Source organism: Lepisma saccharinum, chromosome 6 (assembly GCF_977018435.1).
Source record: "Lepisma saccharinum chromosome 6, izLepSacc3.1, whole genome shotgun sequence".
NCBI lineage: Eukaryota > Metazoa > Arthropoda > Insecta > Zygentoma > Lepismatidae > Lepisma > Lepisma saccharinum.
The window spans coordinates 2841504-2857822 of NC_139234.1; the positions used below are offsets into that span (position 1 = coordinate 2841504).

The 16319-nt window shown below is 32.5% G+C and overlaps 1 protein-coding gene across 1 annotated transcript in view; it reads right to left on the bottom strand.

Annotated features, from left to right (window-relative positions):
• The window catches only part of LOC145989193 (uncharacterized), a 37525-nt gene that overhangs the window by 10963 nt on the left and 10243 nt on the right, over positions 1-16319 (bottom strand). The window contains exons 4-5 of the mRNA XM_083124495.1: positions 2142-2342; positions 256-459 (exon numbers count right to left, since the gene is read on the bottom strand). Of these exons, the coding sequence (XP_082980621.1) occupies positions 256-459; positions 2142-2342 (405 nt within the window). The remainder of the gene's footprint in view (positions 1-255; positions 460-2141; positions 2343-16319) is intronic.

The window sequence follows — 16319 nt, forward strand, 5'->3', positions numbered from 1 at the left end:
TAAGAAGTAAATTTACCATATTCCGGGGATTTATTTCTGGTTTGTATATTACAAATATATTTCGTTGAAGAAAACAGCCATTTTTAGTACCTAGATATTCTAAACTTGCATGTTGAATATTTCTGCTAAACTTAAAGAGTACGCAGCGTTGCCAGAAAGAAACTAATAAGAAATCAATTTACCATATTGCGGGGCGGTGGGACACAGACACCCAAGAACGTTCTTATACTTCTTACGTGAGAAACACATACTTACTTTTCTGTGAAATTCGGCGTCAAGAATTTCCCTATTCAGCTCACGTTGCAGTAGTTTGAGTATGGAGTGCGGGAGAAATGAGTCTCCGAAGGTATAGCCGTCCAGATCGTCCGCGTCCGATTTGTGAACTTCTTCCTCGGGCCGTGCAGCCGTGGCTTCCCTGTGGCTTGGAATTCTGGGAGATTCGTCGCCCAAGGACGATATCTGGTTGGTGATGGAGGAAAGAACTATTACTATTTAAAGAAATGGTGTTGTGTCAAGGCAAGAAAAACAAAATGTAACTCTAAATTGGTTACAAACACGAACGAATATGTGAGAATGAAATAAAATCGAGGACAGTGATCAAAACACGCACACACAGAGGTAGCGGCGGCTGGTGAGTCCGAATTAGGTGAATGGCTGAGACTAGGAGGAAAAAATGGGGCAACAGAGAGTTGAAGACCTATAAATTGCCAAAAAAAGACCTAAAAATATAAAAAAAAGGACCTAAAAAGGGAAAAAAGGACGTATAAATGTGATCCAAATTAATTAATAACTTCAATTTTAAATACATATTTAATGAATAAAAAATACAAAATTCTGGTGGTATGAAACAGACAGTGCGAAAAAACTATATGAATGCAATGCATCTTCTTTCAGTCCAAAAATATTTTTCTCTCGTTTCAGGGATGGTTTATATATATATATATATATATATATATATATATATTTCTTTACTACAGAAAGGATGTTTAAGAGGTGATGAACTGATGATGATTCGAATTGAGAATGGGCAGTAAAAACGCAGTCGATAGAAGGTGAAGTTGCAAAAAAAAGCCGTTAAGACCTAAAAAAGGCTAAAAAAGGACCACAGCCTAAGAAGGCAAAAAAGGACAAATAAAACCCACCTTTTTCTGGCCTACAATGTAGTGTTGCCCCCGGGACGAGACGGGACAGGCTTTTAAAAATTCGAGACGAGATGAGATTGATCATGTGTCCCGAGAACAAACGAATATTTTCGAGACGAGACAGCATTTCACAGTATTTCCACGAGACGAGACAGGCCAAAGTCTCGTCTCGTGGGCAACACTACTACAATGACCCAAAATGAACATACATTATGTTGGGCCTCGTTTTCGGACACTAGGGAAAAAAAGGATTCTTCTTCAACTTCCGAGTCCTCCTAATAAGTATGTGTAACTATTGATCTAATTTTCTCTATTACATCATTTTCTTCCTACTAGTTCTTCACCTATTCGGATCCATCAGCCGAAGGTGAGAGATAAAGATGCGAAGGTAGAGGAACAAAGAATGTGTAAGTGAGATAATCAGAGGGAAAGGTGAGAAACAATGTCAAAGGTAGAGAAAATTGAGAATGAGAAAGAGAGAGATAAGAGAAACATACAATTTGAAAATGAGAGGAAAATGAAAAAAGTGAGAAAAAAGAACGTGAAAGGAACGAGAGAGATATGAGATATGGTAGGAGAAAGATAGAGATAACGTTGAAAGGAAGCTAGAGAGAAAGAGGATAACACACCGAAAGAGAGAGAGAGAGAGAGAGAGAGAGAGAGAGAGAGAGAATTTGAGTTGGGGCAGTGGAGGAGGCAATATTTTCTGTGAGTAATCAGATTTACTATACTTCTTAATACCGCAAAAAAATGTGTTTGAGTTAAAATAGTCTCCATTCTTGTCCGCTAGGGGCTGTTAGGAGGGAGGACTGGTTGAGTGGCGTGGCACTTTCCACTTCACCCTCTGTACAGAGAACAAAGAGAGAGAAAGCGAAGGAATCAGAGATGGAAGTGTGACGAACAGATAGAGATAGAGAAACGAGAAAAAGCGAGAACTTGAGACAGAAAAGATTAACAGAAGTACAGTATATGTTAGGATCAAATAACATTTAATCGCACCTGCGTTTCCTTTGGGTCAGGGATCCCCTTCACTTCCTTGTCTGAGTAGTCGGAGGCTCCTCTTCCGTGCTTCTTTCCCTTCTTTCGCAGCTTCTTCCCTCGTCTCTTGGGAACGCTTGCTTCTTCGTCAGATTCCTCTTTCGTGGCTGCTATTGTTGTGCTCACTCTTTTGGCCGCGTTCTCCATTGCGCTCATCTGGGACTGAAACAGAAAATCAGTCAAGTGAGTGTACTACTATAGGGGGTACTTGTGGACATTTTTCAAAATATGCTTTATATATTTCAAAAATCACCAAAAACATAAAGAGAAATATTCAAAATCAAGGTAAAAAGTATTAAAAAAATAACATAAAAATTTTGTTATATTTTGTCACTTTCTAGAGCAGTACAAAAAATAACCAAAAACATAAAGAGAAATATCCAAAATCAGGACAAAAATTAAAAAAAAAAACAAGCTAAAAATTCTGGCCGATGAGGACATTTTTCAAAATATGCCTTATATAAGATAAAAATCACCAAAAATATAAAGAGAAATATGCAAAATAAAGGTAAAAGTGTTAAAAAAACAAGGTAAAAATTCTGCTACATTTTTGTCACTTTCTAGAGCAGGCGCCAATAACCGCAAGGTAAAAAACCCAAAATCAGGGCAAAAAGTATTTAAAAAAACAAGGTAAAAATTCTGCTATATTTTTGTTATTTTCTAGAGAATTATTATTTTTGGAGGAAACCGATGGCGTTGTTTATTATTCTATATTATCTGATTCCGCTTTGATACAATAATCATCATGGTTTAACAAATTCAATGTCATGCTTTGTTTGCTTATCAAAGAGTTCTTTTTTACCTTTATATATAATTTTAAATTTATCGTCAACAAGTTCTTGCATCAATTCATTAGTTAAGGTTTTGCCATATCGATCTGGTAAAAACAATTTGTTTTTGTTATCTAATGTAACGCGTGCTTTTAGACCATGCATTGTATTTACAATTTCACCATTGGTGATTTCATACGGTTTACCTATTTCTAAATCTTGCATCTTGATATACTCGAACGACGAATTTAACATTTTTTCTAATGATTTAGCGCCTAGGTATTTGTGTGATGACTGATTCATTTATAAGATAAAAAAATTATAAATAATAAATGTACAAGTTTATTCCATTATTGTTATTTTTAAATTTTGGGTTATGTGAACTTAATCAGACTTTATCAGCAATAACGTATCTCCATAATTTTGGATATTTACCTAATACCATGAACGAACTCACGCAAATAAATTCGCTTACGTTTCAAAGTGCTTTAAGAATTTTTCAAGAATACTATCATTTAGAGTCAAATGGAATTTTGGATGCACCAACTTTAGAATTAATTAATCGTCCCAGGTGTGGGGTATAAGATGATGAAATGCAATTTAACATGCTACGATATAAATGGAACAGTAAAACAATTAAGTGGTATTATGCAATAATTAGTCGTGAAATCCAAGGGATAGCAGAGGCAGCTTTTGAAACATGGAGTCAGCACACAGATTTAAATTTCGAAGTAGACTCACAAAATCCTGATATTTTTATATCTAACAAGCGTGGAACTCCACACAGAAATCATAAAATAGGCGGTTATTGTTCTTCTATACTAGATGGAAAAGGAGGTGTCTTAGGCCATGCAACTTATCCGAACAGTGCGAATACTGCTATCGAAATCCATCTCGATCAAGACGAATCATGGTATCTAAAAATAGACAATAATACATCTGGTGATCAAACAAATCTTTTCTCCGTATTGTTGCATGAAATTGGACACGCTCTTGGAATATCTCATAATAATAATCAAGATTCCCTCATGTTTGCTTTTAACACAAACAAAATAGAATTACACAATGATGACATTCTCGCCATACAATCTTTATATGGGAAAAAGAAACAAACTATCGAAGACAAACATGTTGAAGAAGAAGAAGAAGAAGAAGAAGAAGAACAGGCAGCAGAAGAACAACCAAAATTATGCGAATTAACGAATATTAATCAGTTTGTAATTGTAAATGAATTCTTGTACGTGTTTTATGGCAAATGGGTTTGGATTTTAGGTCTTGATAATTCTACAGTTGCAATTGGGCCGCAACGACTCACTGTTTGGTTAACATTTTTACCATCTGATTTTGAAAGAGTTGTCGCAGTTTATCAAAGACCCTCAGGACAAATAGTATTAATAATTAAAAAACAGAAAACAAATATGATATACATGTTCAATTACCCCAGTTTAATTTTATTAGACGGTTATCCTAAAGCCAGTGCAGAATTTGGCGTCAATTCAAGAGCTATAATTCATACTGTTGTAAACACTTATTCTGGTCGCACGTTTATATTTTATAACGACGTATATTTTACAGAAATAGATGAATGCACTTTAAGACCCAAACAGCAGGGCCTAATAATCAGAAATTTCCCCGGTTTACCACCAAACGTGGATTCTTCTTTCAGATACAATAACGGAATGTTGTATTTTTTCAAAGATAACGTATTCTATGAATTTAACGAATTCTCTAACCAACTAATAAGAGCAGGAAGAAATAATCTGCAATTATTTAATATCAATTGTCCCAAACATTCTCATTCGTTTCTAGAAATATTAAACAAGCTAAAATCGGCAATAAATGAACTGGAACTGAATTCCTTTTAAAAATTATTAGAATTCCACTCAAAAAGTGCAAAACATCCCCTCTATTTGTGCTTCAATCTCTCTCTATGTCATCCAGCAACCACCCTTTCACGGCAGCTTCTGACGTTTATAGTCAGGTGCCTATCGGGTGGTATACCAGCACGATCATTATGGGTCTTATTTCATACCCCGATCTTTAATTCGGTTTTACTGGATGTCTGCTATAGAGAGAAAAGAGCGAGAAGATGTATTAGGAATAAAGACGTCGTCCGAACTGTTTTCATCGAGACCCGTTACTCATAGACTATGCGCACTCGTCTACAAGTCGACAATCTCTTTTACACACAGAGCGGTATTCCTAATAAAATAATTTCAGACCGCCTATATATATACCTACAAAATCTCTACATCATGCATACGTGAGAGATAAAAATAAAATATTAAATAATTCATTCCCGATAGATTAATTATTAAAAATATTATATCAATTTAATGTATAAAAATCCACTAAAACCTTAAAGCAAAATTAATGTAAAATGGATACTCAAATAAAATTAACAGAACAAAATAAGTATTGAAATGGAGGTTTTTCCAGAAGAGGGGAATTATTTAAAAAAACATATGCTGCCATCTATTGGCTGTTTGGATAACTATTTGCATTTGCTTTGTTGCTGTGTAGATGGTTACATAACTTTCAGGAGTAAAACCCACAAAAAGGGGCAGGTGTAGAATCAACATCAATTCAATCGTTTGACACAAGGGATCTTGGTTCCTATTATATATTTTGGCAATCTGACTTCAGATTTGGGTAGCCCACCCATGTATTGCGGGTTGCATAACTTACAGGGGCAATACGGGTTGCATAACTTTCAGGGGCAAAAACTTATTTTTATTATTTTCTCGCTTACCAATTAAGATATTTGAAAAATTCAAAATTCTATTTTTAATAAAATTTTCCGTAGAATTTAATGGGAGTATCAGTTTTTAAAAATCTCAAATGTGTGATCCGATTTTAAACAATTTATCTTTAATTTTCTCAACAAGATTTTTAATATATTCATCATTCATATCCCCATTAAGAGTTAATAGGATTTCTAACTCATTTTTAACATTCTTGATCAGCTGAATTATATTCTGATAATCTGTTTTTTTTATTCAAATTAAATTTAGTGCTTAATCCAGTGATAACGGCTGGGACAGCCATGCCAGAAGCAACTGCTGAAATGGTTGTAAAACTAGTACTAATAATTGTATATGGGTATTAAAACATTTATAAATCCTGTTGCAGCTGATAAAATCATCTTTGATTTTTCTACATTCTGATAAAGCTATCGATAGAGTGATTAAACAATAATAGAAATATTTTAGAGCTTTATACCTTTTCTTTTTCTTCTTTAACATCATCTCATATTGGTTTATTAATGATTCTAATAATTGAATCAACTTTTCTCTGGGTATATTATCTGGTATTTCCATTTATCTATTTAATATTCCTCCACCCATCTAAATCTTTTCAGTGATTCGTTGATTTTTTATGTCATACGATAAAACGTTGTAGCTCAACATTATGATATAACACAGAGTTTTATCAGCCACATCCTCTTCGAAATCAAGAACGAGATGTAAACTGGTTTTTTGTTTATCTACAACTTTCATTCGTTTAGTCGAGTCTATAACATACATGGGTCTTTTTTCGATGAATTCTTCAAATGTGTAATATGAGTCATTATTTACACCATCAAGTCTTCTAATCTCTGTGTACGCATGATACATTTTTAAAAAATTTCCTTTTGAAATGTCTAAATTCTTTAGAGATGAAGAAAATATTTCGTCTCTTCCGTTTTCTAGGTAAGCAGATTTTAATTTACAGTGATCGAAATATGCTGAATAATTTTTCTGGTTAGTATTATTTCTATCTGTTTGAAATACGATTATAACCCACTCTGGCGTGTCAGATATACCAGCTGTAAAAGAATTTGTTAAATCTATATCTGAAAACTTTCCACTTATAGACTTTCTAACCGTTTTACTTTTCATAAAGCTAATAGGAAAATCTTGCTTGATTAGATCATTCTTTAACTTTATATCAACTAATGGGTCATATTTTACTACAGGCATTCTGATAACCATACTTTGAATCACTATTTTTCCAGGTTTTCCATCTTCCCAGACATGGACAGCCATATCATCATTGTTATTTCTTTTAAACGTAATTTTCAACCCTCCTTTATATAATACATCCTGAAATCCACTAAAAAACCCACCAAGGAGCCTTAGTTTGAATAATATCTCTTTTGTTTTGTTTGCCTTTTTAAGTTGCCCATCTGTTTCAAATCCACACATTTTATATGTTCTTGCTTCTGCTTGAGAAAGAAAGCATGTTCCTAAAGCTGTAGAAGTAATACCTGGATAATCAATTCTGTCAAGAAGATACTCACATTTTTCAATTAATATTTGAGACCAAAGATGACAGAAGAAATTGTCAACTATTCTCACCTTATCGTTATCACTGTATTCTGTGCCATCATCTCTAACAAATGATTTGTATTGCATGTATACATCAGCGTTCCAAGGATGTATAAACCCATCGCCTGAGTCTATTTCATAAATAACATCTTTATTCGGTGAATTTAAGTCACCTTTAGTCTCTTGTGTTGGCGGATATTCTTGAAAACTATACTTGATGATATTATTTTCCATTTATAATAAATAAAATTTATAATTTTTCTAAAAATCTAATGCTATTCGCAAACTTTTAAAATTACAGTGACGAGACTATCTCCAAAATGAATTGCATCATTATTTTCATCTAAAATAGACACTTCTATATAATCAAATTCCATATGTTGAAGTGGAAAAAATAGTGGATATGTTGGTTCGTAAATAATAGATTCTTTAAACTCTGCGTTAGTTTTAAATGATGCAATGATATCTGATTTTTTATGTCTGTAATCATCATGTTTTAACATCATTCCCTTTGCTAAATTACAACGAATATTGATTGTATCGAATGGATGAAATTTTGGAATCTTACTTCCAATATAATCTTTATTAGGCTCCAGTTCTATATCGAATCCAAGTACTTCACATCCTGCATTGTTAAGATTCAATTTGAATGGTGATTTTATCTCAACTCGGTTAGTAACATCATTGCCTTTTATTGATATATTTTTTGAACTGAATGGCGGTTGTGAGTTGATGTATTCTTCAAGTGCGGTTATACTATATTGACCAGGTGGAATAACCAATTCGTTTGTAACATTATTTTCTTCATAGAATAATGTATTATTGTGTTTTGTTATATTAGGAGTGAGATATGTAGTATAAAAACCAATCAGTGCTACTTTTAAATTGTCATTAGTGATAGAATGACTCAAGGTTTTTTGTAAGATGAAGTTTCGTTCACACAATTTGAATACATAGGCCATTTAGTAAGATTATTTTTTTCTTAAATTTAAGGTTTGTAATAGTTTTTCCAAATATGTCTATCGGCATTTAATAATGATAAAATATTTTTAATCTTGTAACCTCCATCATACATTTTTAAAAATGTAACACACAAATGACCACACGTAACTTCATCAAAACCTTGTACTCTATCGTTATTATATTTAATATTATTGTTGTTATTGTTAAGCTGATCGCTTTGATTTTTGATCTTATTAAGATAGATTACTAATTTTTTAGGAGGAACGCCCCCAAATGAGTCAAATACAAAACTTTCATCACGAACTTTAATATAACATATCCAGTGAGTACCTATATTTTTAGACACATCAAGATTAACAACACCACATTCATAATTGTTAGGTTTACTCGGTAATTCATCTATCATGTAAACGCCTCTGAAGCCTTTAATACCACTACACAATTTTATGATATCATAGTTACTTAGAGGCGTAATCCTATCAAGTTTTTTGTTATAGTTGTCTTACGTTTATATTTGCGCTTACGTACACCTGTACCCGATTTTGTTTCCATTGCTAAATTATGTTTTTTTGTTTCCTCTAACTCTCCATCATTTTTCTGTTTATTATGAACAGCACTTGTAATAGCAGCAGCTCCTCCTGCCAATGAACCAGCAGCAGCAAGTGCGGCAAACAATGTGGCAAGAGTAAATATGAAGCCGCCTTTGTGAATTTTTATTCCGCTACCAACATTTAGCTTTTTAAGGTTATTAACTGCTTTCATGTATGATGCTATTGTAATACCACTCCCTATTTTGGGGGTTGCCAAAGTTACACCACCACTCCCTAATTTGGTTGGACCTAAAAGTTTTCGTAATTCTGAAACACTATATAGTAGTAGAGGCAATGTGAAAATAGTACCGCCTTTTTGTATTTTAATACCACTACCATTTTTTATATTTTTAAGAAATTTTTCTGTGATCAGCAAATCTGTCATCATTTATATTATGCAAAAAAATTGCGTATTGAAATTATTCAATAATAATAAAAATTACTACATTACATTGGCATTCCCCACCCCCAAGCAACCTTTTTATTCATTACAACAGCGGTTCCTAAAGAGGTCAATCTTTCACCAATTGAGGCATCTTTACTAAACAATCTACCTAATGCTTTATGTTCCAAATTTTTATCAGCCTTATGTCGATTTTCTAAATCTTGGTTATCTCTATAAGCAATATCGTGTTCTTTACAAGCTGAGTCTAATGGATTGATTCCTTGATCACCCCGTGCTAGTCTCTCTTCTAACTTTGTACCTGGGCCGCAATACTGAAAACCTGGAACATGCAATTCAAATGGTAGTTTGTTAATTATATTGTTAACAAATCCTGTTCCTTGTTTATCCCAAAATCGAGGAGGTAGTATGCTAATTATTTTTATTAAGTGGCCTATATTTTTAGGATTCTGTAAAATGAAATTAGTTAGCGTATCGCAAAACATTTTCATAATGCTGGCTTTCTCGTTATAAAAGTTATAGTTACCTGCCTCTTCCTCACCCATTATAACAAGCAGTCTGTCTACTAGTTTTCTAACGTCATTCATCCAAACATATTCTTTAGGCAAGCCTGTGTATTTGCGCAATCCACTTCCGCTACTGGATTTTTTCATTCTCATATCCCATATGGGTTTAATAAATGTAATATATTTCTTTGATCTACTTGATTTGCTATGTTTAGTATTAGGATCGTTATTCTGATAAATTACATCTGATTCAAATAATATGTTTTTGTAATTTTTGGCGTCTTCTTGTGTTACAAGATCATTTGGAATGTCATTTATTGTTAACAAAGCCATTAGTCCTTCACTTGCTTTATATTTTGTACCTTTAATAATAAGATTATCGTTGTCAAAAGTGACTTCAGCATTACCAATGTAATTCTTACCATCATTACCACCAACTATCCCAAATGACTTATCGTTTCTAGTGTTTAGGTATTTGGAAACAATCGGGCCTAATGACATTGTTGTATAATTAGTTAACGCCTTAACACGTGTTTGTGTTGGTGTTTGTGTTTGTGTTTGTGCAAGCTTTGCTTCTGCAAGCTTCGCTTCTGCATGCTTTGCATCTGCATGCTTCGCATCTGTTACTGGAACAAGTGATGTGTTGTCAACAACTTTTTCAATTTTATCTCCAAGGTGATTAATAGCATCAATAATGGGTTGATCTTGTTTTTTGTATTTGTTATATATTCCTGTTTTGGATCTTTTGATACTTTTAAATTCTTCAATTAATTGATCTCGTAATTGCAATAGTTTATGCGCTTCTGCAACCTTCGCTTCTGCAAGCTTCGCTTCTCCAAGCTTCGCTTCGGAAACAGATGGTTTCATTTATTAAGAATAATTTTCAGTTCGATATAAAATATTTTGTGCTATTAAATGACGGACTGGGATATCAAAACCATTATACCTAGATCATCATTGAATCGAAAAAATGGTGAATATTTACCAAATGATGATTACATGAGGTGTATTATAGTTGGTCCATCGAAATGTGGCAAGACGACTCTAATGCTAGATAACTTTTTGTTGTCCCCAGGGTGGTTGGATAAAAAGAACAGACATGTGTACATATACTCAAAAAGTTTAAATCAACCAGAGTACGTGTATTTACAGAATCTGTTTAAAAAAGTTGAACAAGTATTAGGCGAAGATATATGTACATTCCGTAATAGCAATGAAAACGTGGTATCACTTGATGATTGTAAAAGCAATTCTATAGTCATTTTTGATGATTTTATACAGGAGAACCAAGATAATGTGAGAGACTATTACACACGTGGTAGACATAAACAGATTGATGTGTTTTATCTAGGGCAGACGTATAGTAAGATACCAAAACAGTTAATTAGGGACAATGCTAATTTTCTTTGCATATTTAGGCAGGATGAAACCAATTTAAAACATATACACAAAGACTTTGTTGGTGGTGACTTTGGCTTTGAGGAATTTAGCTCTCTGTGTAGTGATTGTTGGAATCAGGATTATGGTTTTATTACTATAGATCGCACATGCAAACGAGATGATGGGAAATACAGAAATAAAATAAAAGATTTTATCAGAATGTAGAAAAATCAAAGATGATTTTATCAGAATGTAGAAAAATCAAAGATGATTTTATCAGAATGTAGAAAAATCGAAGATGTTTTTATCCCTTATATAAATGGGAGTTGATATTTATGGAAACACATCAAAGAATGTTGCTATCAATAGACTTAAGAAAAATTTTGACAGATTTAAGGATAAAACACTAAACGATCATGTGTTAAACAATCGGGTGTTTACCGATCAGGTGTTGACTGATGTTGTGAATACAGTGGTAACTGATCTTGTGAATACAGTGGTAACTGATCTTGTAGATACAAAAATTACAAATGCAATTAATGAAATAATGAATTCAATTTATCGAAAAATTGACTATTCTGAGTTTATAAAATCAATTAATGAAACGAATACGAAAATTTCAAATGTAAATGTCCAGCTCCATAAGTTAATAATGCGAAATACAAAAATTAATAAAATAAATTTAATTGGTAAGTTAAAAGGTGATAAACTAGGTATATTTAAATTTAATCACGGTACTACCCAATTTAAGTTTCCATACAAGGGATCATTATTTGGCTTTGAATCTGATCATGATGCTCATATTCATACTTTTATAAATTCAAATATAATTGAAAATTTTCCATATCAATTTGAAAAGGGTGATATTTTACATTTTGAACCACATAGGTTAGCAGAAATGGAAGAGCATACCGTTGTTTATATTGTTCTTCATACGATAATGGAATAATTTCAATACGCAATTTTTTGCATAATAAATGACCACATCGTATTGTGTTAAGTGTAAATCTAATACCAGCAGCATTAATCCTGTTACAAAAAAATCTAAAAATGGAAAGTCTTATACTCTGTCAAAGTGTACTGTATGTGGATCCAAAAAATCTACTTTTAAAAAAACTTAGATGAGAGGGAACAGATCATTGATGAGCTACATAAGCCGGCTAGAAGAAATTATCCTACAAGAAAAGTTTTAACTTATGGAATAGACGATGTTTGGCAAGCTGATTTGGTTGAAATGGACTCTGGCAATCTTAAAGGAATTTCTAAAATCAACAAAGGGTGCAAGTACATGATAACCATTATAGACGTCTTTTCTAAATATGCTTGGGCTATTCCTTTAAAAAATAAAACTGGAAAGCACGTCACCGACGCGTTCGAACACATATTGAATGAGCGAAAACCAAATAATCTTCAAACCGATAAAGGTAAAGAGTTCTACAACAAGAACTTTAAGGAGCTTATGAATAAATATAACATCAATCATTATTCTACTTATACAAACATCAAAGCATCTGTTGTTGAAAGATTCAATAGAACGCTTAAAGAAAAAATGTGGAAACAGTTCTCCATACAAGGTAATTATAAATGGATAGACATATTATCAAAATTATTGCATAACTACAATCATACAGTACATAGCACTATAAAACTGAAACCTGTTGATGTCAGTTTAAAGAACCAAGAGATGATCTACAACAGTGTGTATCGTAATAAAGTAGCAAAAAGTTATCCCAAGTATAAAATTGGTGATCATGTACGTGTTAGTAAGATAAAAGACATATTCGAGAAAGGATACACAGCCAACTGGTCTACTGAGATATTTACGATTGAAAAAGTATTTAAAAACTATCCACCATATTATCATCTCAAGGACTCTAAGGGCGAACAAATCATCGGCACATTTTATGAACAAGAACTACAGAAAACAAAACACCCCGATGTATACTTGGTTGAGAAAGTATTACGTAAAAAAGGAGATATGGTCTATGTTAAATGGCTTGGTTTTGATAGTTCACACAACAGTTGGGTTCCTAAAAAAGATGTTATTGTTTAAATTTGGTTGTCTACACATTGAAGTAAGAGTACAATATTAATATAAGATAAAATTTTACCCTATTAAATGGAGGTACCAAAAGATATTTCCAGAAAGTGTTCTTACTGTAAAACTGTTAAATCTATTAATGAGTTTGTCAAAAATAAGAAAATGAAATATGGTCATGGATATGCATGTTATGTCTGTCAAAAATTAGTTAATATGAAAAAGCTTGAAAAAATATATTGTGAACCATGTAATAGATATATTACTAAAATGCATTTCAAAAATCACACTAAAACAAAAATACATGAATTATTAGTAAATAATAATTATATCAAATTTAATACATCTCGTGTAGTTACGGTATGTTAAAAATGTATTGCTAAATTTTTTTAGTAATAAATGAGTACTGAAAATGATATAGTGCAACACAATACTTCTAATATAAATAATACAATGGATCTAGATAATGTAAGAACCAAGCGTGCTCTAATAAACATTGCTAAGCATCATGGTATCAAAGGGTATAACAGATGCACAACAATAAACGGATTAAGAAAGTACATAAGAAGACAACTAACACAAGAGGCTTCCACTCATGCTGTTGGTAATATAAAAGGTAGACGTAATTTAGTTAAGTTTGCTAAAGAGCATAATATAACTGGATGCAACAAATATAAAACAATCGGGGAACTAAGGGATTATATAAAACATATGCTGGATTTACAACAATTTGCAAGACGTAATATTGAATTTCCACAACCAGTTGACTTGTTAGATATTACCAAGGGTATAAATAATTTAAAAGAATTTGCTAGAGATAATGGAATTACTGGGTATAGCAAATATAAAAAAGAAAGTGACCTTCGGTTCTATATAAGAACTCAACTAGAGAAATTGCCATTTACAGATATTGCCAACAGTGATGATCTATTTACACCAAGTTCACAAACTGATAATGAGTATAACAACATATTTAACATATCACGTCCATTAGATGATACTTTGGTGGCAAACCAATCCACTGTTGATGTTGAGGATATATTTAATATGTCTCCAATTGATACTGATGCATCCAATGATAACTTTGTAGCTATTGAAGAATCTGTTAGACACCTTACAGTTTTTTCGGATGCTCGCTATAGAGTGGAATTTATAGTTGACAACAATAATATAGATTTCTTTGCATTACATGATATTATTAATCAAATTATTGAAAAAAGAAAAGTAGGTGTTGAGTTTAGAGAAGGTGTAGATAGAATAAACTTTGTTATTGAAAATCCAAGGCTTCATAGTAAAGCTTTCTCTACAGGTTTTAGTACAACAATCAACCATGGTGCTCTGGTAAACCATTTTAACGAAATAATGAAACAATATGATGAGATTGCTTTAGAAGATACAAGATTCTATATTCAAATAGTTAAAATGCCAACTGGAGGAAGACTTAGAAAAATAATAAACTTAGCTGAAGATGTTAGAACAAAACAGAGCATACTGCAAATAAAAAATCCAAACGACAACCTGTGTGGACCGAGAGCTGTTATTGCAGCATTGACATACAAGACAAACATTATACTTGACAGAGAACTAAGTAATAATGATATCGCTTATATACGAAAGGGGCGAACTCTACAAAAGAATTTAGCAATAGAACTATGCAACAAAATTAGACACGATCCTGGTGCACCGTTTGATCTAAGTTCTTTTAGAAAAGTTGAACGCTTTCTTAAAAACGTGTGTATAAAAATTGTCTGTGCCGAAAACTTTAACACCATTATATACAAAGGAATAGGTGAACGAGATATAACTATATTCTTGTACAAAGTTGAAAATCACTTTCACGTGATTACTAAAATGAGTGCGTTTTTAGGAATGTCGAATTTCTGTGATCGATGTGAAACACCTTATAAACACAAAAATCATAAATGCAAAGCATTATGTGTAACATGTTGCGGTCCTACTCATCTTGGTAACAAATCTGCAAAGTATTGTGAAGATTGTAATAGATATTGCTACAACGTAGAATGTTTTGAACAACATAAAAAAAGTATGTGTAACTGTTTACAAATGTTTACAATGCAATAAAATATGTAAGAGAAACGAGGAGCATAAATGTGGATACGAAATTTGTGTAAATTGTAGAAAAGAAGTTGAAACAAAAACTCATCTGTGTTACATGCAGTGGCAAAAAGGAAAAGGTGGAATCTGTGTAAGAAAATTAAATGATGACTGTTACGTAGAAGGATGTGAAAAATGCTCACCAAATAATGTATATGTAGTAACTAAATATACCAAAAAAGAAATTAATGAACTTGCACGTGATTATATACAAGAAAACTATTTTCCTGATTTTGATTACGATGAAGAAGTTGTGGATCGTTATGTTGAATCTTTAAAGAAAAAGAAAGTAGATGGATATATGTACAAATGTAAAGAATGTAAAAACTACACAACCTTAAAAAAGCCACTTTCAGTTTCAAAATTAAAAACATGTGATGTTTGTGAAGCGGATACATTACAAAAACCTACATGCACATATACAAAAAAATATATTATAATTGATTTTGAGGCTAACCAGGAAACCGGAGAACACAAACCCAATTATGTGGTTGCTGAGTATGCTTTTGGAGATGGAGCAAAATTTCATTTTAAAGATAGTGACATATTTTGTGAATGGTTAATATCTAAGGATCATCGGGGTTATACAGTTATAGCGCACAACGCTAGATCGTATGATTGGTATTTCGTTATGAACTACTGTATGCGAAATGGATATAAACCGTTCACAATTTATAAAGGTTGCCAAATCATGTCCATGATACTTAGGAATGCAAATATGCGATTCATAGATAGCTACAACTTTATCTCACAACCATTGAGTACATTCCCAGAAACATTTGAATTAGCCGAGTTAAAAAAAGGATACTTTCCTCACTTCTTCAACACAACAGAAAACCAGACATATGTGGGACCAATACCGAATATTGAATATTATGGAGAGAGCACTATGAAAAGATGTAGTAAATGCAAACCTGATGCAACTTGTAAACATTGGCACACAAGAAATCACTTTTTACAGTGGCATGATGAACAAGCTGAAGAGAATTACATATTTGACTTTCAAAAAGAAATGAGTGAGTATTGTGAGTCAGATGTAGATATACTTACTCAAGCAGTTAGAA